This window comes from Neovison vison, chromosome 7, assembly GCF_020171115.1.
Source record: "Neovison vison isolate M4711 chromosome 7, ASM_NN_V1, whole genome shotgun sequence".
In the NCBI taxonomy this organism is placed as follows: Eukaryota; Metazoa; Chordata; class Mammalia; order Carnivora; family Mustelidae; genus Neogale; species Neogale vison.
Window position 1 is genome coordinate 112,231,827 of NC_058097.1, and position 24,220 is coordinate 112,256,046.

General features: G+C 44.6%; 2 protein-coding genes and 1 non-coding gene across 3 annotated transcripts in view; all 3 read right to left on the minus strand.

Moving 5' to 3' along the window:
- Positions 1-4,921: 4,921 nt before the first annotated feature.
- HSPA8 (heat shock protein family A (Hsp70) member 8) lies at positions 4,922-9,490 on the minus strand. The gene is made up of 9 exons (XM_044258074.1): positions 9,384-9,490; positions 8,440-8,649; positions 7,950-8,155; positions 7,582-7,734; positions 6,929-7,484; positions 6,514-6,716; positions 6,091-6,289; positions 5,652-5,884; positions 4,922-5,351 (listed from the first exon to the last, which is right to left on the minus strand). Exons 2-9 carry the CDS (start codon positions 8,642-8,644, stop codon positions 5,166-5,168), a joined length of 1,941 nt encoding a protein of 646 aa, XP_044114009.1. The 5' UTR covers positions 8,645-8,649; positions 9,384-9,490; the 3' UTR covers positions 4,922-5,165.
- On the minus strand, positions 6,781-6,869 carry LOC122914756. The gene has a single exon (XR_006385837.1). It is a non-coding gene; the product is annotated as a small nucleolar RNA SNORD14 (small nucleolar RNA).
- A 2,789-nt stretch (positions 9,491-12,279) lies between the features above and the next one.
- LOC122912389 (CXADR like membrane protein) overlaps positions 12,280-24,220 on the minus strand; it is a 100,960-nt gene continuing 89,019 nt past the window's right edge. The window contains exons 3-7 of the mRNA XM_044258075.1: positions 19,276-19,477; positions 18,496-18,663; positions 17,861-17,983; positions 16,537-16,678; positions 12,280-15,507 (exon numbers count right to left, since the gene is read on the minus strand). Of these exons, the coding sequence (XP_044114010.1) occupies positions 15,243-15,507; positions 16,537-16,678; positions 17,861-17,983; positions 18,496-18,663; positions 19,276-19,477 (900 nt within the window). The 3' untranslated portion in view covers positions 12,280-15,242. The remainder of the gene's footprint in view (positions 15,508-16,536; positions 16,679-17,860; positions 17,984-18,495; positions 18,664-19,275; positions 19,478-24,220) is intronic.

Here is a 24,220-nt window from a genome sequence, read left to right on the forward strand (position 1 = left end):
AAGATATTTTATTAATATTATTAAATATTAAGATATTTAAGATATTTTTAAGATATTCTGGATACCAGTCCTTTATTAGATACATGGTTTGCAATGGTTTCTCCAATTCTGTGTGTTGTCTTTCTTCACTTCCTTGATGGCATCCTTTACCTAAGTTCTTAATTTTCAGGAAACCCAATATGTCTTTTTCTTTTGTTGCTTATCCTTTTGGCATCATATCTAAGAAACCCTTGCCTAATCCAAGTCAAGAAGATTTGCAGCCTTTTTTCTTATTGTTCTGGGCCTGACTGCATCCTCTGAACACCCTGAACTGAGGTGCAGCTTCTTAGGACAGGCCCCATTCTCCCCAAGCCAGGCTGTCTGGCTGTCCTCTCCAACTGCAAAGACTAGCTGCGCTGCCTTTGCTCACCCCATTCATTCCACATACTGCCCAGATTTTGGAGGCAGTCTAAAGACATCGGAGTCCATTAGGCAACAGGTTTTGACAGTTGCCACTGTCAACTTTATTTGGCTAGAGTTATTCCGGGTTTGATCATTTCCTCCTCTCATGCAACTTTAGTCTTGGCTCCCCAATTCTGCAAGGAGTAACTATAGTAAAGGCCTGTGGAGGGTCCTGAGCTCGGCCGGCCAACCTCTCACCACCCCATAACCGTGACCATGACCCGACCCTTACAAAGAGAGTACATTCTACTACTAATCTCTTGGGTGCCTGCTTCACTCCTTTTTATTCTTACACTTGATAAATTATATACTTATCATGTGCCAGACACTGGAAATACAGGAGTGTGTGAATACTCTTGCATTCTTGGGTTTGAGTTTGAGGGGGGAGAAATTCCACCATTTCATATAAATATGGTTGAATCTCCGAAGTTCAAAGGTGATGAGGGAAATAAAATAGGGGCTCAAATTAGACTGTATTAGGAAATTGAGATTTACCTTCTTTCCCCCCTCCATGTTTCAAGGCTCTGTATCTCCCCACCACCCCCATGCCGCACGTACCTTGAGATCCCTACTCAAAGCCATAACCCCAACCAGAGCACTTGCTCTACCGCCTACTGGGAATGCTTTACCTGGAACATGAATGTGAGTCTTCAGCGTGGACTTCCTTCCTCCGCACTTGCTTCCAGGTTAGACAACTTGTGAAACAAACGAAAGCACAGACTTTAGGGATCAAGTTTCAGGAGCTTTTCTCAGCTGCGTTTGGAGTTGTTTTCTAAATAGTTACTGCCATCTAGTGGAAAAAGAGGTCCTTACACCCAAACGCAGACCCCGAAAATGAAAATTCTCAACTTTTCCCTATTTATGTTCCACCAATCACGCTCTTCTACCTTACCAGAATTCAAAAGGCTGTTTTTCCTATGAAAGTATAGGATACCTGGAAAACTATAGGTACTCCATAAATACTGTTTGAGCAAAGGACTGTTTGCAGGTACTATCATTCCATTTCTTTGTATTACAATTTAAGTACATATATAGTAATATTGTTGGGAGTAAAGTATTGCTGTGGCTTTGCAGATAAAAACTACTCCCTTACTAGTTTAACAAGTGCAACAATTACTGTGGATTAAACTCAAGGTATTGCTAAATACAGTACCTGAAACCAGCATTAACTCTTAAAAAGCTGCACACGGAGGAAGTTCGCTTTTTTTGCTCCCTCTGCCCAATCCAGTGGAGCCCTGTGCAAAATTATGAGCCAGCAATCAAGCACCACATTTCTGCTTATAACCACAACCTCCTTAACTATTCGCCAGAATTAAAAACTGCCTTTGCCACCCCACATATATTTACACATGCATAGCTGGGACCATTTGACCATCCAACCTTCCTTCCTGAGGAAGGTCGTTAAAAGAATCAAGAGGGGTGCCTAGGTGGCTCAGTGGGTTAAGCCTCTGCCTTTGGCTCAGGTCATGATCTCAGGGTCCTGGGATCAAGCATTGGGCGGGGGGGGGGGGGGGTCTCTGCTTAGCAGGGGGGCCTTCTTCCTCACTCTCTCCCTGCCTCCCTCTGCCTACTTAGGATCTCTGTCAAATAAAATCTTTTAAAAAATAAAAGAATCGAGAAGTGGAAGCCATCTATTAACTCTAAACAGAACTGTAAGTGTTAAATACTGCCATCCTCTAGGACCACTTCTCTGCATCTTCTTCTAAGGGTGCTCTAACAACTTCTGGTACTTCTAGCTAGGGTTTTCGCACCAAGCATGCCATTTTATACTTTGTAAAAGCATTTCATGGTTACCAGTTGGTCTTGTGTGGGTCAGCCTCCCCTGTTACTCTACATATATAGGCCAGAACACATTTTTACCAGCTTCTTAATCTACCCCCATAAACCAGGTTTATCTCACAGCAGGAGCCTCATTAAACACAAAATTATGTTGGTTTGAGTCACTGAGCTCCTTCAATGCCCATGGTTGCATAGACTGCTACTTGCAAAAGGCAAAAATAAATCACTGACCATGAACGCAAACAAAGAACTACCAGATGTGTACAGAGATGAAGTTTACGAAGTACATGACTGCATGTGTTGAGGAGCAAGATACAAAACTCCCTTTAAGAAAATATTCCTTCCAAGGACACCAGGGTCGCTTAGTCAGTTAAGCATCTGCCTTTGGCTCAGGTCATGAGACCAGGGTCCTGGGATTGAGCCCCTCCTCAGCAGGGAGCCTGCTCCTCCCTCCCCCTCTGCTGCTCCCCATGCTTGTGCTCTCAAAATCTTTTTTCAATTTTTTTTTTTTAATTTGACAGGCAGAGATCACAAGTGGGCAGAGAGGCAGGCAGAGAGAGAGAGAGAGAGAGAGGAGGAAGCAGACTCCCTGCTGAGCAGAGAGCCCGATGTGGGCCTCGATCCCAGGACCCTGGGACCATGACCTGAGCCAAAGGTAGGTGCTTTAACCCACTGAGCCACCCAGGCGCCCCTCTCAAATTCTTTTAAAAAGATATTCTAGTATGTGTGAATCCCAGATGCTGTGCTGAGCTAGTGTTTAATTCATGATATAATGGAGCAAAAATACAGGTTTTGGAGTAAAGCCTGCTAGAATTTGAATCTCGATCCCTCCCCTGTGGCATCTGCGATCAACTCCACTCTGAACCTGTGTCAACTGTAAACATAACCTTGTTCAGATTAGTTATTTAAGAAATCTAGCAAATAGCTAATTTCCACCTTCTTTCCAATGCCTCAGTATTTTCTAGTATACATGCCCAAATACTTCCATTTGTATACAGGAAACCACCATTTTTCAAAACCCAATTTGTTTCACTAATGGAACTCATGGACAGAACTTTAACTGAAGTTCTTTTTTAACAATAACAAGAACTTACCAACTTTGGGCTTTGTCTTGTCTGTTTTTCACTAATCACATTTGACCCCCCACAATTTTACCAAGATCCCATGATTTCAAAGGAACAACAAAAAAATTACATTTCTTTTGAGCAGGATACTCTCAAACTGTTTGCTTTGGTTCATAAAGGACGCTTTGGTTCATAAAGGACATATTAACAAAAATAACTAAAACCCAGGGCAGATAAACTAAAAAGGTGGGGGAAAAAAACATGCAAGTTATATACAGGAGGCCTGGGCTTTTCCCAAGAATCATGTATTGCTTTTTTAAAAACTTGTGACTCTTGAAAAGATAAAGGAAACATAAATCATGTATGGTACCATAAATTTCTAGAGACTCTCAAGCATTACATGGATACACTCCTAAATCACAGGAGTGTATTACCAACCATTATGTTATTACCAATCACTTAGGTAATGACCTCTGTATGAATGAGGTTTTAGCTATTCTTACAGACCTTGCATAATGCTCTTCGTTGTTGCAGTTACTGCAAAATCATCATTCAAAGTCCAAACACGTGTAATACCAGGTCTCCCAGGAAGCAACAGTTCCTAAGACAGGAAAGTTGAGTAGGGATCAAGGTTTGGGGTTTTTTGTGCAGTTAAAATCTTAGCACAGGATAGGATTCATTTCTGCCACCAGATGGCAAACATGTGGCACAACCAACCTTTGTCAACCTTATCAATGTATTTATCACCTCTCCCTGGTTTCCTTGCTTTAGGCTTGAGGACTGAGGCCCATCAGCCACCAAAATGACACACACTTCTTTTATGGGAGTCAAACTCCAAGGCCAAGTACTTTTGGCACATAGCTCAACACCAAACATTTACTGTCCAAGTCAAATTCAACCTGTTTAACACACCCACCATAACCTAAGACAAGCATGTAGATTTGCTCTGAAACCCCTTACCTAAAGGCAACCTATTATTTATCAAACAGAACTGTACTCAAATCAGCTCAGCTTTCAAGATTTAAGCCTGGTCACCGGAGATCAGAATTAGCCATTTCTGGCCTTTCCTTCTCAGTTGATTCTATGGTAAACAAACCCCAACCCACCACAACTTCGCAGCCATTTCTCTACCAACCAGCCCTTCAGTTGAGAAAAAAACAGAATGCACTCCCACCCCCCACCAAGAACATGGATGCTTTAGAATATGCTGCCCTGTATTTGGGTCAGTCCCACATGCTCAATAAACTGCTTCCACTGTCTGGTTATTCCATTATTCAGTTGCCTACCCTCGAACTTCACTCTCAAAAGGATAGTCTATTCAGCAAGGCATTAACACTTGTGATTCCCTTTTCTTCCAGTCGGTTTCTCCTCCACCCCCTCCAACAGCTCCCCAAGCACTGGAAAGCCTCTATGCAGTTCAATCTTATTTTACTGCTTAGTATCTATAGTGATCATGAAACCAGCTTATCATGAACCCAACCCACTTTTTATACTGACTCTAGTTACTTGTTTGAACTGTTCTATGTGACAATCCAAATATTGTTTTTGGGTGATTCACCACTAGGCCAAAGGAGTATCCAGCCCCCCAAATCTAATGCTGCCTGCTGCCCTTGTAAACATGGAGTCAGACAACTGTATGGTGCCAATTTTAAATACAGTTTTATTTAAGACATTGCATTTTCCACTTAACAATACAGTGCTTATAAAGTGCAATGTTTATTTCCTTTCCCTGTGCACATATTCCATATTCAAGTATCAAGAATGCCCAGTTTTTTTGCTATAGCAGCTCAACATTACAACTGCCATGGAATTTGCTACAAATTTGGGTCCTTTGAATATTGTGTGTGGAACAATGCTCAACCTATTTATTCTCAGATTGGTTTAGTCAACCTCTTCAATGGTGGGCCCAGAGGAGGCACCACCAGAGGGAGGAGCTCCACCACCAGGGAAGCCTCCAGGCATTCCTCCTGGCATGCCCCCTGCACTCTGGTACAGCTTGGTGATGATGGGATTGCAGACTTTCTCCAACTCTTTCTGCTGGTGTTCAAATTCTTCCTTCTCTGCAGTCTGAAAAGAAAATAAACTTTACTGCAGGGTCCTCAAATAAAAGAAACTTCACAATATGTCTGGTGCAATCAGTTGTGAAGACTAGACAAAAGCTTATTCAATTCTTCCCCCACCCACTAAATCCTGGGTCACTCAGACATCCAAGGAAGGAAGCTAGTTGCCAACATCTGGAATTCTGGTGGAAACCGCGAATGTTTGGACCATTCATCATTGTGACCTGTGTATAAAACCCATCTAATCTTTTGCTGGAACCCTATAACCACCCCCCCATCCACTCTCAATTTAGTTTAAATTACAAACCTGGTTCTTATCAAGCCAGTTGATGATTTCATTGCACTTGTCAAGAATCTTCTGTTTGTCTTCATCATTTATCTTGCCCTGAAGTTTTTCATCTTCAACAGTTGCTTTCATGTTGAATGCGTAAGACTCAAGTGAATTCTTGGAAGACACCTTGTCCCGCTGTTTCTCATCTTCAGCTTTGTACTTCTCAGCTTCCTGGACCATGCGCTCAATATCTTCCTTGCTCAAGCGGCCTGTGAAAATTAACCAGTCTTTTTGTTGAAACTGAACTCTTTTGAGTTACCCTGCAATGACTGTAACCCACTGAAGCAGCCAATTCCAGAGACTGATTCCTTGGCCTAAGTATCCTTGGACAGTTTAAGTATTTGAAAAATGATCCTTATGACCCAAACCATCTTAAAACGTTAAAATTAACTCTAAAGTTGTGCTCTTAACTTACCCTTGTCATTAGTGATGGTAATCTTGTTCTCTTTCCCTGTGCTCTTATCCACGGCAGAGACATTGAGGATACCATTAGCATCAATATCGAAAGTGACCTCAATCTGAGGGACACCACGAGGAGCAGGAGGTATGCCTGTGAGTTCAAACTTTCCAAGTAGATTGTTGTCCTTGGTCATGGCACGCTCACCTTCATACACCTTGGTAGCAAATAAAAATTACTAAGAAGCTGCAAAGATTACTGCCCCAAGCTCCTAATTTGGTCTAAGGTCAAATAGGAAAGGCTGCGCTCAGACATCCAAGGAAGGAATTGGCCAACACAAGACTTCTGGTGGAAACTACGAATGGTTTAAGTCAAATCATCATAGCGGGCCGTCTTCCCGAAGTTTCACAGGACAAAGTACCAATACAATACAGAACATACCTGAATAAGCACACCAGGCTGGTTGTCGGAGTAGGTAGTGAAGGTCTGTGTCTGTTTGGTAGGAATGGTAGTATTACGCTTGATAAGAACAGTCATGACTCCTCCAGCAGTTTCAATGCCAAGAGAAAGTGGAGTGACATCCAACAGCAGCAAATCTTGAACATTTTCAGATTTGTCTCCAGAAAGGATGGCTGCCTGGACAGCTAAAATAAAAAATATTAGTTAAGAAAAGAAATCCCAACCACCTCATTATCGAACAAATTTCAGTCGCTCAGACATCCAAGGAAGTTGTGCCATCATCAGCTAAGCTTTTGGTGGAAACTACGAATGTTTAAAAAAATCAATCATCACAGCGAGTTAGCATGGGGCCTGACAGGCCATGTGTTACAATTGTTTATGGTAAAGGAATTATTACCTGCACCATAAGCAACAGCTTCATCAGGGTTGATGCTCTTATTCAGTTCTTTTCCATTGAAGAAATCTTGGAGAAGTTTCTGAATCTTGGGGATACGGGTAGAACCACCCACCAGAACAATATCATGGATCTGAGACTTGTCTAACTTGGCATCCCTAAGAGCTTTCTCTACAGGGTCCAGGGTGCCACGGAACAGGTCAGCATTTAATTCTTCAAACCGGGCACGAGTGATAGAGGTATAGAAGTCGATTCCTTCATACAGAGAATCAATCTCAATACTGGCCTGGGTGCTGGAAGAAAGTGTACGCTTAGCACGTTCACAAGCAGTACGGAGACGACGAACTGCCCTCTTGTTTTCACTAATATCTTTCTTATGTTTGCGCTTGAACTCTGCAATAAAATGGTTGACCATTCGGTTATCAAAGTCTTCTCCACCTAAGTGGGTGTCTCCAGCTGTGGACTTAACCTCAAAGATCCCATCTTCAATAGTAAGGATTGACACATCAAAAGTGCCACCTCCTAAGTCAAAGATCAGCACATTCCTTTCAGCTCCAACCTGCAATTAAAATACAAAGTAAGTACTCCTCGTCCAAAATTTCCAATGGCTCCAACGTACTGTAAAATGAATCCTACGCTTTACAATTGGTACATACTTTTTTGTCTAAGCCATAAGCAATAGCAGCAGCAGTTGGCTCATTGATGATTCGAAGTACATTGAGACCAGCAATAGTTCCAGCATCTTTGGTAGCCTGACGCTGAGAATCATTGAAGTACGCAGGTACTGTGACAACTGCATTGGTAACGGTCTAGAAAAAAAAATAAATGGTTTGTCGTCCATTCTTAAAAATGTCAGTCCAGTAATTACATTGTCTGCCTCTGCATGCACTTGACATGGACCATTAAAAAAAAAAAAAAAAGACAAAACACCTCAGTCAAAACCCCACAAATTCCATTTATAGGACATCTGGTGCATAATGTTCCAACCTCCAGCTACCTCCATTTAGGGTTGCACAATACTCACCTTCCCAAGATAAGCCTCTGCGATTTCCTTCATTTTCGTCAAAACCATTGAAGACACCTCCTCTGGATAAAAGCTTTTTGTCTCTCCCTTGTATTCTACTTGGACCTTGGGCCTGCCAGCATCATTCACCACCATGAAAGGCCAATGCTTCATATCAGACTGGACAACAGCATCATCGAATCTCCGTCCAATCAGGCGTTTGGCATCTGTTAAAGGTCATCAAATGCAAATGTTTTAACACTGCCATCTATCCATGAAGAATCGTAATCTACCACTAATCAAACACCAAGAGGCCTAGCAACCAAACTCCAGAATAATAAATGGATTTATGTTCTGAGTTATTCAGACTTCCCACTTTAAAATCACCTGTATTTTCAACATGTTATAAAAAACTTTCCTGGCTGCCTTATGTTCCAGAAACTTCGGACTCAAATTACACGCAGTCTAAACCACTTGAACTCACGCCCTAGTGCCTTAATTAACGACTTACCAAAAACTGTGTTGGTGGGGTTCATCGCAACTTGGTTTTTCGCAGCATCACCGATCAATCGTTCGGTATCCGTGAAGGCGACATAACTTGGGGTGGTCCGGTTTCCCTGATCATTGGCAATTATTTCCACTTTCCCGTGCTGGAAAACACCCACGCAGGAGTAGGTGGTGCCAAGATCAATGCCAACTGCAGGTCCCTTAGACATGGTTGCTGAGGAAGGTTAGGAAAAAAAAAAAAATCCCGGTTTGATAAAGCGATCAGACGCTTAGAACGTTTATCGTGGAACGCAGGCCACCAGATACGAGGTACTTCGGCCTCCGTCCCACTCAGCACCTCCCCCAGAAACACTGCCCATGTGTGAAAACCACGCGGTAACGGCCAGACCAAGCAATACTGCAGTCGTGGTTGCCGTGCCAACCGCAGCTGGGCTCAGCCCAGACTGAAGAAAGCACCTGCCCCGAGGGTCTGCGACAGTGCCGAGCACGTGGTTTCGAGCCCAGAGCTCGACCTTCTCCCCCACCCCCACCCGCCGCGCTCCAAGAAACAACACAATACGATTCCGTGCTCTAGTGCCCCCCCGCTTCGCGTTGGGTGCGCGCCAGCGGCCGCTTCCTGCGCTGAGAATCTAGGGAAGGCTCGCTCCAGGGCGCCGGACTTCCGCCCCCCGAGCGCGGATGCGGCCCTTGCCCAGCCCTCCTTGCGGGTGCCGCCCTGACCCTGCGGCGACCATCACGGCCTGTAGCCCCCACCCCGGGTTTCCCGATCGGCCGCGACCCAGGGTTCACCGCCTCTCGGGGAGAACAGAGCCGCATCTGGGCAGGGGACTCAGGGCCCCCGGCCAACGTGAACGCTCAGAAACCGCCAAAGCGCCGCAAACTCTTAATCCGGGCGCGGGGCGCCCATTTCTGAGGAATCACCACGAGGTCCCAGAACAGGGTCCTTACCTTATGTGTAGGCCTGGCTCGGGTTAAGAAGAAGACAACAATCCAAAGATCTAGCCCCGCGTTCAATGAGAACGGTTTCCGCCCGCCACCCTGTCTCTTATACCCTGCCTCAGAACCTTCCAGAAGGGGTCCACCCCTATCGCCTGCCCATCATGACTTCTTCAGCCAATGGGCGCGCCGCCACCTCTACGAGGCCCAATGACTAAGCCGTCTCTACTCCTCGGGCCTCGCCCACTCCCGCCCCCATCCCTCCCCACCTCTCGATGACGCACTCACCGCAGCGTTCTGGAACTTTCATTCTCGCCCCCGCTCTCCGAACGGCCCCGGGGAAAGGGAGGGTGGAGCCGAGAGAGCCCGCGCGCGGGAGTCCTCAGTCACCCCAGGCGGGGAGTGGCGGGGGGGGGGGGGCAAGGGAGCGTCCGCTTCTGCGCAAGCGCTCTCAGTCAGCGCGGGTAGGAGGGGACGGAAGGAGGAGGAGGAAGAGGGGTGGGCAAATTTGGAACCAGCCAATGACAGCAGCATTGGCCGAGATCTGGATCGACGCGGAACCGGGAGAGGACGAGCGCGGGGCCTGAAGGGAGGGGTCCGGAGCCGGCAGCCCGGGAGGGAAGACGGAAGTAGAGCGAGGACAAAATGGCCGCGAAGGTTGTTTTGCCCATCCCCCCAAGTCCTCATTCTGTTTCCCCCAACCCCCACTTCGGCTTTGTACGGGGTCCTCTAGGCCCTCCCGGATTCTTTGTTCCGACGCTTCTGTCCAGTGTGGCTTTGGGCTAGGTCAGAGCACTAGGAACTGGGGACGGGGGGAAGGTACCGACCCCTGGGCGCTGCCAGGGTGACTTGTGGGGGGGGGGGGGAGTACGCAGATGTGGGGCTGGAGGGAGCCGCGCCCAAGCGGGGTAGGAAATGTTAGCCGGGCCGACCCCCAGAATCTCAGTCACGATGTTGCTGAAAAGGCCGGCAGCCCTCAAGGCAGAAGTTGGAGGGGGTCCGGCCTCTCAGAACCGCCTGGGCCGGATCCTGTGCCGGAACCCCCAGCGAAATAAAGGGCCAAACCCGCTTCCCCGAGTCCAAACAAGTCCCGTCACTCCCCACCTCCCGCCAAAAACAGGTTCGGCTTCTCGACTGTCTCCCCTTACCCAAATCCCGTGCTTCTCAGTTGTTTGTTAAAGAAAAGAAAACCCGAGTTTTCTCCGTGTAGGAGAACCGGGCATTAGGAAACTGGGTTCCGGTAACCCCGTGTCCTTGATTTAGACCTTCTAGAACCTCTCTTATTTTTAGAAACATGATGTATTTTTCCTTCCTTGACTTACAAAAAAACCTAAACGCCAGATCGTTCAGGGACATCTTGAGAACATTAGTAATCGAGTCCGCAGGCAAAACAATAGTACTTTTAAATTGTGGTGCGTGGTGGCAGGTGTATGGGCCTTGTCATTCAAACAGCCTTTTACAGTTCCTTGAAATGTTTCCCAGGGTGTTCTTGGAAACAGGCAGGGCTTGCTGCTGACTTGTTTAATAAATAAATGGGCAGATAAATGAAAAAGATTATTTTGAAACTACCTAACAGTGGTGTGGCTGGAATAAGAAAGTGCCTCCAAAATCTGTCAGAAGAGGACACCTTGTCCTTGTCAAAGCCAGTGAGGCCTAGAGACAGATTAAACCTAAGAAAGAAGAATTTTCTTTTCACATTAGCCTTTCCGGGGGCAGGGGGTGGGAGTGGTAGCAATGTTGGCTTGAACACGTGGAGGTATAAATTTAAAATTTCTACTCATCTCCCAAGAAATTAATTTTATATATTGCTTTTACAACGTACAGAGTGCTTTCATTTGTTGTATCATGCAATCATCAAAATATTTTTCTGAGATATATATGTCCCGGTATTAAGAGAAAAATGAAGTTCAGAGATGTTATTTGTAGAATTTACAGCTGGCTGAGCTAGAACGGAAGCTAGTGCTTTTGATTCCAGAATCCTTGGTCTGTTTTTTGTTACATTATAGTATAATTTCCTTTCTAGAAGCACATGTAACTATACAACTCAAGAAGTAAGATGTGTGCTGTGGGAGGCTCCTTTCAATTTTCTTTGGTATCTACAATCTTCCTTTTCGTACTCAGCCTACCAAGTACAGTCTCTAAACTCTACCCTGCATTTTGCCCCTTTTAACCTCGGAACTACCTACAACATTTTAACTGTTGAATCACTGGAAAGTAAAACAAGGGCCCAAATCCAGTGGCTGGGAGTGAATAAAGAAAGGAGAGTAGGTAACCTGTGTCCAGTCACTCAACATACATTGTAGAACATGGACTATGCTCTTATTACATAGAATGATTCAGACTTTATGTATTTAAAGCTCAATAAGATAAGTGTCCTGTCTCTACCTCTTCAAATACACAAGGTTTCAGACACATTCAGGATGGAAAATTAAAGTTTGGGGATGCATAGGGACTGCAGTAAAGAAGTCTGAAGCAAAAAAAAACAAGTCCGAAGCCTAGGGTTTCTGACTGAGGGACGGGGTCAGGATGAACATATCTGAGTCCCTGTCACATAGCAAGCACTGTTGTAAGTGCTTTACATGTATTACCTCATTTAATCTTGTGAAATTTTTTTTCCCCCAGATTTATTTGAATCTCTCAGTGTTTACTTTTGAGATTGTTTGAACCCCTTAATGTGTACTTCTGTTAGCACTTCACCTTGGTGTAAAATATTTGCTTCGTAAATATTTTGATAAAGTCCTTAAGAGCAGGATCTCTGTCGTAAGATCCTGCTGAGCACCTTGCTTTGTGAGAAAATAGTACTTGGTATATTTGTCACCGAAATAAATAAGTAGTAGATCATATTCAGACTGAGTTCTGTTGTTCTTTTGGCAGCAAGCTAATGAACAAATTTTCAGTGCACGTTATATGACCTTGAGCTTCCCCTACGGTATCACCTTATTTATTTTTTAATTGCTGATACAGATACATCTGTAATAAATATTTGGTTTTTGTGATCAAATACAGTCTCAATTACAAGGCAACTTAGAAGTTAAAATATAAACAGCTTAACACTAGAAATGAAGCAAAATTCTGTCTTTTTGCAACAGCAACTCTGAAGTTTTTTTTATACAGTGTTAACAACAAGGGCATCGACTTCATTATTTTCCAAATTTAAGTTTGGTTTATATATTTTAATTGAAACAGTTATTCTCCAAATATTCACATTATTCCATCAGTATCTTCTTCCCACAAACATTTCTTCCGTCTACTTTTTAGCTAACTTACCTTTTTTTGTTTGTTTCATATTAAAGGATCAAATTTATTTGACTTAAAGTTAATAGAATATGGTTTGAAGCCAGTAGTGTCTCAAAACTTTATCTTAAGCCCAGAGCTTGCCATATCTGAACCCAAAAACCTGACTCTAAAAGAAGTACACTGTCATTGCTAAAACTTAAGCACCTTATCAATCAGAATTTTCAATTCCTTAGAATTTCTCAGATTTTAGGTAGTTACCTGCTTTGTGAATTTTTCTGTAGATTTCCAGTGTGAATAGATATCCAAAATCTGGATATTCAACTGGTATTCAGCCTTTTAATAACTAATATGTTTAAATAACCTAAATCTCCATATCATGCAAAGGGGACTGATTCCTGCTTTCAAAGGCATATACAGGAAACCTTGGGTTCAAAGGTAGTAAATAATGATAAGAGTAAATTGCTTGTGATGGTACAGCCCCAGCCTCCATAGTGTACTTGTTTGGCTCAGGTATTCTAGAAATGAGAATTCTCAGAGTTAAATAGCAGAGGTGATAGGTTACCACACTACTAGAAAAATAAAAGAGTATGGAAGGGGTTTCTATCTTACAATGAGGCAGTGTTAGTATAAGAAGCATTCCAAATACGCCAGCCTTCTTAAATTAATAGCAGACATTCCTTACATCACTTCCTCAATGTCTCTTATTTCCCAGCTTTTTTTTTTAAGAGGAAGACAAACCTCAGTTTACAATTTTTACCCAAGCATAAACCCCCATTTCTCAAAGAACCTTAGAGGGAAATGCATTTGCACTATATGAGGACTGTTTAGTGAATTAAATGTAGAAATGAAAAACCAGAGAAGTGGGGCCAAATCCCAGATCTCCCTTTTCCGTTCAAGCATCTGATTCCACTTTAAAAAAAAAAAAGGTTTCATCTCCAGATTCAGCATGGCTTTCTCTTTTCTGTAACCTGCTGCCCTTTTAATCATAAATACTTGCACTACCAGTGGTGATCTGTTGACATTTGCCCTAAGGCCCTTGCAGGGCTATTTCAGATCTACCGTTCTTGCCATAGGATGAATTTGACTCACAGAATAGTCACCACTATTAAAAAGGCAAGTTCTTGTATTGGAAGCTGCTGCTTTTCTTTTTTATTTCTCACACACCTTTCTTCCGTGAATCAACTCTTTGATGGTAATCCTGGTGAATCACTTCTGTTCATTGTTTCCAAGTTGCTGACAATTTGAATGTTAGCAGTCACTAATCCAGCCCTGTCCTGCCACCCAGGAGTTATCCTCACCATCCCTTCCCTAAATACAATTTCCTTTCCTTCCAGACCTGGACTTCCTAAGACGCTGGGAAATTACTGAATTTCTCTGCCTCTCAGGAGGGAATGACTATGACATACTTACTATGCCATTAGGAAACGTTGACGATCCCTGATCTTTTTGATAATTTAAGGCCTAGAATTATCAAAAGTCCCAGGTTCACCTCCTTCTCCTAAAATGAAAGAAATGGAGGAAGCTCCAAGTTTGGTGTAATAGTAAACTGCCTTATACCATTCCTCAACATATTAAGAGAAAACTGATCTAAGCTCCCTTTCTAGTTTCATCAGTCTTAAAATGCTGATTTCGTAAGTTCTCAGAAAAGAATGCAATGATATGTCAGATGACCTTTTAGCAACTCTGAAAGATCTTTTTCTAAAAGACTTCTAAGAACATCATCAAATGACACACAGTGAATGTTTTTTTGCTCCAGAGATCCAGCAGGAAGGTCCTCAGAGACGTCTGATTTGAGGGACGGTCCACAATTGTTCCAGCATGTATATTTCTGATATGTCAGTAACCCTCTGAACATCATTAAGACAGAAAGTTTTTCACAGTCCCCTATCACACATTTTGAATTCCTTTCTCAGTTCCTTTATAGTTCAATAGAAGTGGGAGGTTAGTAGTGGATAGAGGGGGAGAAACTCAAATCATTCTTCACCTCCCACTAGTTCAACTCCTTGTGAAACTAATATCCAAGCCTTATGGTAAATGAAGTCAGGTCAGAAGAAATGTATTTCCTTTTTGAAATTTCTCAGAAGCAATGTGCCCCGTACATGGTGCAGCTAGGTGAAATATAAGGCTGTGGGTTCCACTTGACTCTGAATAATCACAATAATCCAGTAGGTTTGCAGAAATGCATAGAAAATTTATGAACAACATCTCATTTCTTCTTGACAATGGTGAGCCGAAGTATTGATACAAAACATCTCAGGGGAGAAGTTTTAAGTGTGTTCAGTTCCCCTTTCCCCAACCTTTTCCACCCCAGGTCCTGGTCAACAGATACACAGATTTGGACCCCCGCTCTTCCCCACTCTGGTCTCCAGGCACCACGAGATGCCGTTTTTGGAGAGGATCAGTTTACAACCTTTTTCCTGTTCAGTGTCCTATAAAGAAAGTGCTCATTTGAGTGGGTTTCATGCAATGCTCACTGCTACTGAAATGGCCTTTCATCTGGTTGGAGGGGGTTGTGTGGCTGGTGACTGAGCTTCACCGACTAGAAGCGTCCTAAGATCCTGACTCCAAGGAAAGCGTGGGAGTCAAGTCCACTCTTAACTCAGACGGTTCAGAAGGCTCTGCTCTGGCTGGGGATCATGCTGGGTGCGGTTCTGCTTTGGTCAGGGTAGCATGGTGGACTTTCTTTGGTTCAGAACCCCTCCCCTCTGGCCCCACTAGGCTGTATGTGTGGGTGGCCAGCCCCGGCTGGGGTGCTGCTTCGGTGGACAGTGTCCTCTGGCTGCGTGAGGCACTATTTGCTGTGGAGCGCGTGGAGGAGGAACCCGAGCGCGAGCTCTGAGAGCCTGAGGAAGAGGAACTGGGTTTCACGAGGCGCGCTTTGGGGGCTTCCGCATCTTCCCTGAAGAGAAGAAAACAGCAGAGGTCAACTTTAATCCTGACAAGACTGCGATAGCTTCCACTATGGTTGCTTCCTTCTGAGGTTTCCCAATAAATTCCTCAAGCTGTAAACTTCACATGAGACCCCTGGAAGGCAGCCATTTAGGGGAATGGGGACTTCCCCTGTCCCCGAGACTTCATGGCTGACTTACACAAAGAGATGTTTTCTTAGCCCTGAAGTCAACTCTGTTACTCTGGGAGAGTAGGCACTTACCGCTGAGACTGAGTTGGGGTTTGTCTACAAAACCCCTTATTTATTTATTTGTTTGTTTATTTTTTGGTGGGCAGCAAAGCAAGGTTGACTGAGGACTGCAAAGTGATAGTACGAAGCTCCCACGGAGGGGGAGGACCCCAGGGAGTTGCCCAATCCTTTTATTTTTTTATTTCTTATTTTTTTAAGTCGGCTTCAGACCCTGTGTGGAGCCCAATGTGGGGCTTGAACTCACAACCCTGAGAGCAAGAGTAACTGTGCCCACCCTATATAAACCCTTTCAGTGGCCCAGAGATTATGCCCATTCTTTATCATAGGCAATGTATAAATGGAAGTGAATCAGAAGTAACATAAAGTTGATCTTTTAATTCTCAGCCGAGAATAGAGAGTTTCACAGTAAAGGCAAGATAAACCAGACCTTCTGTCCTTAGGCTGGAACTCCTTACCTAATCAGAATAATCATTTTAACAGATTCATAGTTAAGAGGAAGTGGGAGGGGCGCCTGGCTGGCTCAGTTGGTTAAGGTTAAGGGTCTGCTTCAGCTCAGGTCATGATATCAGGGGCCTGGGATTAAGCCCCAAATTGGGCTCCCGGCTGAGCAGGGAGTCTGCCTATCCCTCTGCCTCTACCCTGTCACTCCCACCCCCACTGCTGCGTCCCTCTCAAGTAAATAAGAAATCTTTAAAAAATATGAGGAAATGGGACATTTATGTTGGCTGGTCACTATAGAGCTAGCTCTGGAAAGGAAGTCTAGTAGAAGGATGTTGAAGGGAGGTTTACCGAATTTCATTAGGTCTCTCTTCTTCCTCGTATCTCTCTTTGTCTTTCCTTCGGATCAGCAGCCACACCAAGAGGAAAATCAGCAGAGCTCCAGCCACCATGCCCGTCACTGCTCCTGCTATCATGCCGATGCTCTGCACATCTGTTTTCTCAGAAACAAAAGCAGAGGTAAAATGAAACATAAGCCAAGAAATACACGCACTCGGGAACCTGGGTGTCTCAGTCTTTAAGCATCTGCCTTCAGCTCAGGTCATGATCCCAGAGTCCTGGGATCGAGCCCCGCATTAGGCTCCCTGCTCAGCAGGAAGCCTGTTTTTCCCTCTCCTACTGCTTGTGTTCCCTCTCTCCCTGTGTCTCTCTCTGTCAAGTAAATAAATAATATCTTAAAAATATATATATGAACTGGGACGCCTGGTGGCGCAGTTGGTTGGACGACTGCCTTCGGCTCAGGTCATGATCCCGGAGTCCCGGGATCGAGTCCCGCATCGGGTTCCCAGCTCCATGGGGAGTCTGCTTCTCCCTCTGACCTTCTCCTTGCTCATGCTCTCTCTCACTGTCTCTCTCTCAAATAAATAAATAAAATCTTAAAAAAAATATATATATATATATATGAACTTAAAAAACATAAGGCCTGGGACACTGGTCTGGTGTAGTGGGTGAAGCATGCAACTCTTAATCTCAAGGACTCTTGATTTTGAGGTTGTGAGTTTGAGCCCCACATTGGGAATAGCATTTACTTAAATAGAAACATAAGCCCCAGACAGGGTGAGTATTTCCAGATCTTTCTATCTTCTTACCCCTGCTGCATGACCAACCCCCTCGATATCAAAAGGTAGCAGATCACGCCACCCCAGAATATGCCTCTTTGACATTAGGACTATTTTAAGCTGGTTTTTTTGAGGTAGGCTCCATACCCAAACTGGGGCTTGAACTCACGACTCTGAGATCAAGAGTCTGTCCACTACTGGCTAAGCCAGCCAGGTGCCCTGCTTAAGCTGATTATCTCTGAGAAACAGCAGACACAGAGGAGAAGTTCTAGAAACAGAGTAGAAGTTACCCTTTTATAAGGGAAATTTACATTTATAAAGAAAATCTCCATTCAGTCCCCTCCTGGACATAATGAATTTCTTCAGGGAGCTGACAAATTTGCCCATGTTCCTAAAGAGAGAATTAGATACCTCAGTGCAACTACTAGGTTTATTTTAGCGCTAGCCATGTCCTTCTGGAAATAAAGGTTTTGACCTTGACTTTCCTCTTCCTTGTGATTAAAAGTGTTTTACACGGAACCAATGGGAAAGCAGGAGCGAGCCCGTTGGATACTTACACCGTACAGTGACTCGCACCACACAGCTTTCCTTCCCAGCCTCGTTGCCCGCCGTGCACTGGTAGAGCCCAGAGGACGACATGGTGAGATTGTGCAGCAGAACTCGTCCAGGGTTACTGTAGTCTACACACAAGCAGAAGGATGACTGTAATCCTCTTAGTTACAGGGTCTCTGTCTACTGCTCACTTTACTGCGTCATTGACCTAAGATTCTCTAAGACAGTGTGGAAGGATGAGATGATCGATTTTTTTGGAACGTGGAAGGGAAGGTGAACATTCTTTGAAACTGCACATCCTCCAGACTTAACAAAAGACTGGGAATGTGGGAGGGACAGTAAGCATCGTAATTAGCTATCATGGATACCCGATACATCTCTCCCTGGCTTCTTCTGCCACTTTTACGTGCCATTTGAGGGAAGAAAAGACGGGTGGTTTTTTTTTATTTTTTTGTTTTGTTTTGTTTTGTTTTTGTTTGTTTGTTTTCTGTCCAGGTTGACAGATGCAACATAAAAGCTCAAAGAGGTTCAGCAGTGCGTTCAAGGTCACATGGTGAGTTGCTGACCAAACAAGACTCCGAGTTCACGGCTGGAGTATACCATTCTGTTGTCTCAGCAGACTGGTGGAGAGATGACTTACCAATCCTGGACTTGGGGGGGAGACGCTCATCCTCTCCCTCCTTCTCCCGGAGTCGCTGCCAGTAATACATGATGGGCTTTGTGCCAGAGGCTGACTCACACTGCAGAGTCACGTCACTTCCTTCTGTCAGCTCTCCTTCCAACTCGCATTTGGGCTTTGATGGTCTCACTGGAAAAAGAAAAAAGCTTCAAAGATCGCCAAACACCGGATTCAGTGGAAGAACCGTGTCCCGTGGAGCTGTTTCTCTAGTTGTCTCTTATGGTCCACTGCTGAGTGGGTCTTGTGGTACGTAACCATGCTTTACAGCACCCCCAAAATGCACCCTCCTCCACCCCCTCCACACACATACACCCAATCCCAGCGCCTTCTGCCGGTGCCACCGTAATTTGCAGAGGCTGCCCCAGAAACTCCCTCATCCCTTCTCAAGACACTTTTCAAAGTTGAGTGTGATTTTATTAATACCGAAACAGGGAGAGAAACCCATTCACTTGGATGCAATTAAATAGAACTTAGTAGCTTCTGCTGCCAGAAACCAGAAATGGAGTTGAATTGTATCTGAGAGATGTAAGGTAAATATAAGAATGCCATTTAAACACGAGAGGATATTTAAACTTTGTAAGTGGGCTCCCATGGAAAATCGTGATTATTCTTTCTTCTTTTTTTACGTCTAAAATATAGAACGTACTTCTTCCCAGGAAACTGGACTCTGGGGCATTTGGCTGTTCCTCACAGAGACCGCATTATTGAGATGGAGGGGTTTACTTTGGCACTCTAGCTTACCTAAGACTTTCAAGATGACATGACTCCACACGTAGCGCCCTGAGTTCTTCACCTTGCAGCTGTACCGGCCCTCATCGCTGGGCTTCAGAGGCTCAATCTGCAGGGAGGCGTCTCCTGCCAGGAAATTGGAAGCAAAGGCCACTCGGCCCTTCTGCTCCTCCGTCAGGTTACTGTAGACATGACGGCTGGAGTAGGTGATTACCTGGGGGACAGACCAAGGCCGGGCGTCAAGCAGTGCAGATCTCGGCCTTCATCTTTTGCTGATGCCAAGATGAGGAAAGGGAACACTCCTAATGGAAGAAAGCAGTCACGCCCAAAGCTGATTTCTAAGGGTCTAGAGACCCTTTGTTCTCAAGGAAGTTAAAAGTACCACATGTTGGGGCTCCTGGGTGGCTCAGTGGGTTAAAGCCTCTGCTTTCTGCTCAGGTCATGATCCCAGGGTCCTGGGATAGAGCCCCGAGTTGGGATCTCTGCTTAGCAAGGAGCCTCCTTCCTCCCCTCTCTCTCTCTGCCTGCCTCTCTGCCTATTTGTGATCTCTGTCTGTCAAATAAATAAATAAAATCTTAAAAAAAAAAAAAAAGATTTTAAATGTACGACATGTTTGTCTAGGCCTCCTTCTCCTTCCCAAGATAATACCTCTTTTGTGTGTGTGTAGCATTTTAATTACAAAGTAGTAATTGTTTCATTAAATGCTCAGAGCCATTTCATTTAATAGGTAAGGGATTTTTGCATTTGAATTACGTGTTCAGTGAAGTTCACACAGCTAAGTCAAGGGAGGAAGGGAATGCATCTTTTTTTTTTTTTTTTAAAAGATTTTATTTATTTATTTGACAGAGAGAAATCACAAGTAGATGGAGAGGCAGGCAGAGAAAGAGAGAGAAGCAGGCTCCCTGCTGAGCAGAGAGCCTGACGCGGGACTCAATCCCAGGACCCTGAGATCATGACCTGAGCCGAAGGCAGCAGCTGAACCCACTGAGCCACCCAGGCGCCCCAGGGAATGCATCATAAATGCATATAAGAGTATCAAGACTTGGGGGTGCCTCCGTAGCTCAGCGGGTTAAGCCTCTGCCTTTGGCTCAGGTCATGATCTCAGGGTCCTGGGATCAAGCCCCATCGGGCTCCCTGCTCGGCGGGAAGCCAGGTCCTTCCCCCCACCCCACCTACTTGTAATCTCTCTGTGTGTGAAATAAATACATAAATCTTTAAAAAATAAAAGTATCAAGAGTTGACAGTGAGGAGATTTGGCAGAAAAGGATGGAGAGGAGATCTACCTTCCCCCTGCAAAACCCCCCTTTTTTTCTTTTTGAGAGAGCGAGCACACAGGCTCTACACCCAGCCCAGTGCAGAGCCCAACACAGAGCTTGATCCCACCACCTTGAGATCATGACCTCAGCCGGAATCAAGAGTCAGATGCTCAACAGACGGAGCCACCCAGGTGTCCCTCTCCTGCATACCCTTTCTGACTTTTTAATTCCCCACCACCTGCATGTGAGCTATTCAAAATACGCTACACTCCTTTTGCTCAGCAATTTTACACCTGGTTTATTTTTCACATAGTGTTTTTGCAAGTTAAGTAGTTTCTCCCCTTCTCTATGGTTTCACTTCCTGTGGTTTCAGTACCCAAGGTCCAGAAGCAGATGATCCTCCTTCTGCCATATTGTTAGAAGGCAGCTGTGTGATAACACCGTGCACAATGCCTGTGTCGTCTCCCCACGCTCTGTCTCATCACAGAGGCACTGTATCATCTCACATCACAAGGCAAAGGGTGGGTATGGTACGATAAGATTTTGAAGGAGGGAGAGAAAAACCACATGCTCATAATTTTTAAATTATTTTATTAATTATTCTTAATTTTTTACTGTGCTTAATTAATTTATTTTTTAAAAGATTTTATTTACTTGACAGAGATCATAAGTAGGCAGAGAGGCAGGCAGAGAGAAAGGGGAAGCAGGCTCCCCACCGAGCAGAGAGCCTGATGCGGGGCTCCATCCCAGGACCCTGGGATCATGACCTGAGCCAAAGGCAGAGACTTTAACCCACTGAGCCACCCAGGTGCCCCTGTGCCTAATTTATAAGTTAAACATTACCATAGGTATATACATATAAAAGAAACATAGTATATATAGGATTTGGTACTATTCATGGTTTCAGGCATCCAGGGGGGATTATGGAACATATCCTGCACAGATAAGAGGGTAATACTGTAGGCATTATCCCCATTTCACAGACAAGTAGCAGAACCGGGATTTGAAAATAACCATCTAAGGCCATTTAGTTCATGGTCTTGGTATACCAGTTAACTCCCACTTCCTGTGGCCATCTGCATTCATTACACGGCTCATTAAGTCCTCTTCCAGAAAGTTTAGAAATGAAGGCGGAAAAGTGACACTATAAAATCAACCTATTTTGTTCTTGTTGAGCTGGCAGAAAGAAAGGGCTACTTAAGATGGCGAAAGTCCCTGCCACAAAACCTGAGCTCAGACCCGAGAACAAAGACCCAAGCAGGAATCTGAAAACCCTCCCGCCCCGGGCTCCAGTGGACCAATGGGACCCTGAGGAGCTGGCGAAATATCCAAATAAAGGAAACTTGCCAAAAGACCCCTGAACTCACCTCGAGGCCCCTTAAAAGCCCCCTTCTCCCTGCCTTGGGCACGACTTCCACCACTCTGCTTTCCAGAGTCGGGAACCTTGCCCGAGGGTGCCCACCTCCTCCCGGTGCAACTTTCCTGGCTCCCCTTCTCCTGAGCCCTGAAACTTCCCCGGAGAGTGTTTTCAATAAATCTTGGCCTGCACCCAGTTTGCCTGGTGTTGTGTTTATCTCACCGGAAAAACTTTACAGTTCTCTTATCTTTTTTTTAATGATTTTATTTATTTATTGACAGAGAGAGAGAGAGATCACAAGTAGGCAGAGAGGCGGGCAGAGATGGGGGGGGGAGCAGGCTCCCTGCTGAGCAGAGAGCCTGATGTGGGCCTCCATCTCAGGACCCTGAGATCATGACCTGAGCGGAAGGCAGAGGCTTAACCCACTGAGCCACCCAGGCACCCCAATCTGTTTTGTTCTTACAAAAGCGTGAAGTCCAGTGAAAGGGACTGGAAGAGTTAAAGAGTAGAAGTCAATGCTTAAAATTCAGGTCTGATACCGAGGACTTCATTGTTTGGCTTTCCTTTTGGGGGTCTTCACCACTGATTAGAAAGAGGAAGTCAGTTGGGAAAAAAATATATCCCTTCCTACCATAAAATACGTATGAGATAATGTCTTTGTTTTCCCAGGCAGGGACACCAAAGTTTAGATTACTCTAACAACAACAACAACAACAACAACAAAATCCTGGAGTGCCTGGCTGGCTCTAAGGGTATAGAACGCCAGTCTTGATCTTGGGATCATGTGTTCAAGACCCACATTGGGAATGGAGCCTACTTACAAAGTAATAATAATAATCTTGAGTATTAGTGAAATTTCATCTGCCTGCATCATAGCCTATAGGCTTGGAGATTTTTTTTTAGATTTTTAAATTAATTTTTTCATAGTGAGAGATTGAGCAAGTGTGAGTGGGGTGAGGGGCAGAGGGAGAAGGAGACTCCCCACTGACGAGGACCCTGGGATCATGACCTGAGCTGAAGGCAGATGCTTAGCCAACTGAGTCACTCAGGTACTCTAGATTACATACATAGTTCTGGAATCATCCCTGGTTCTGTGTGTCCATCACCTCACTCCATTAGTCACAAAAACTGTGCTGTTCTGGTCCACCAAGACTTCAAGCTATATAACTTCAGCTTTGGCCTTTCTGCCACTCAGCATGTTCTTAAACTCATTTGATTTTAAATGTCAGCAAACATTTATGGGCCGACTGCTTCCCATCAAGTCACAGGGAAGCTATTCAGATGAGTAAAACCCTCTTCCTGTCTTCAAGTAATTTATAATCTAATGGGATTAGCAAGGAGAGAAGTATAAACATAGAAAAAGGATTAATTAATTTGAAATAGTATCGGAGAGAATGTCCCAGAAAAGTTGGAGGCATTTGAGTTAGGCTTTGCAAGACAAGCAGACTAAATGAGAGATGATAAAGTCAGGGAGAAGGCTGCGGGGAGCATTCCAGATACACAGGACACTAAAAACAGGCACACAAGCATTCAGGAATCTCCCAAGCACATTTCTGGCTGCAGCTGTTCAAATTGTTTCCCTCTGCTCAAGTCTTTAATCCCATCCTCAATCACGTGATGCCCTGCAACACATCAGATGCTTTCCTGAAAAGATTTGAACCCAGCCAATATAATGTCCATCAGATCTCTCTCAATTATATCAAAATTCTTCTGTATCATCCATTTTGCCTTTACCATCTTTCTTTTTTTCTTTCTTTTTAAAGATTTTATTTATTTATTTGACCAAGGGAGATCACAAGTAGGCATAGAGGCAGGCAGGGAGAGGAGGAATTAGGCTCCCTGTTGAGCAGAGAGCCGGATGTGGGGTCGATCCCAGGACCCTGAGATCATGACCTGAGCTGAAGGCAGAGGCCTAACCTACTGAGCCACCCAGGCGCCCTACCCTCACCATCTTTCTGACAAATGTGTTTTTTCCTTTCTCTCCATGCTCTTTTTCATTGGCAAATTATTTATTGAGCTGACAGGCCAGAGTACTGTGCCAGGTGCTGGAAAACAAGCAGGGATAAGACCCAGCTCTTACCCTGCGGACCTCACAGTCTTCAGTGGGGAGAGGGGAAGGTGAGATGGGGGAGAAGAAAGTAGGAGAAAAGTAAAGGTAGACACTGTAGCTGATAACCAACTTAAGACATTTTCCGGATCCAGCTTGGCCCACTCCCTTCAACCAGCACTGCTGCTGTGATAATTCTCATATCCTTATCTCTAACCTGACTCTGTTTTGAACTCGGTTTACCACTTCCAGCTGTCTGGCAGTTGTGTATTTCTGCCCACTCCGATCTACCTTAC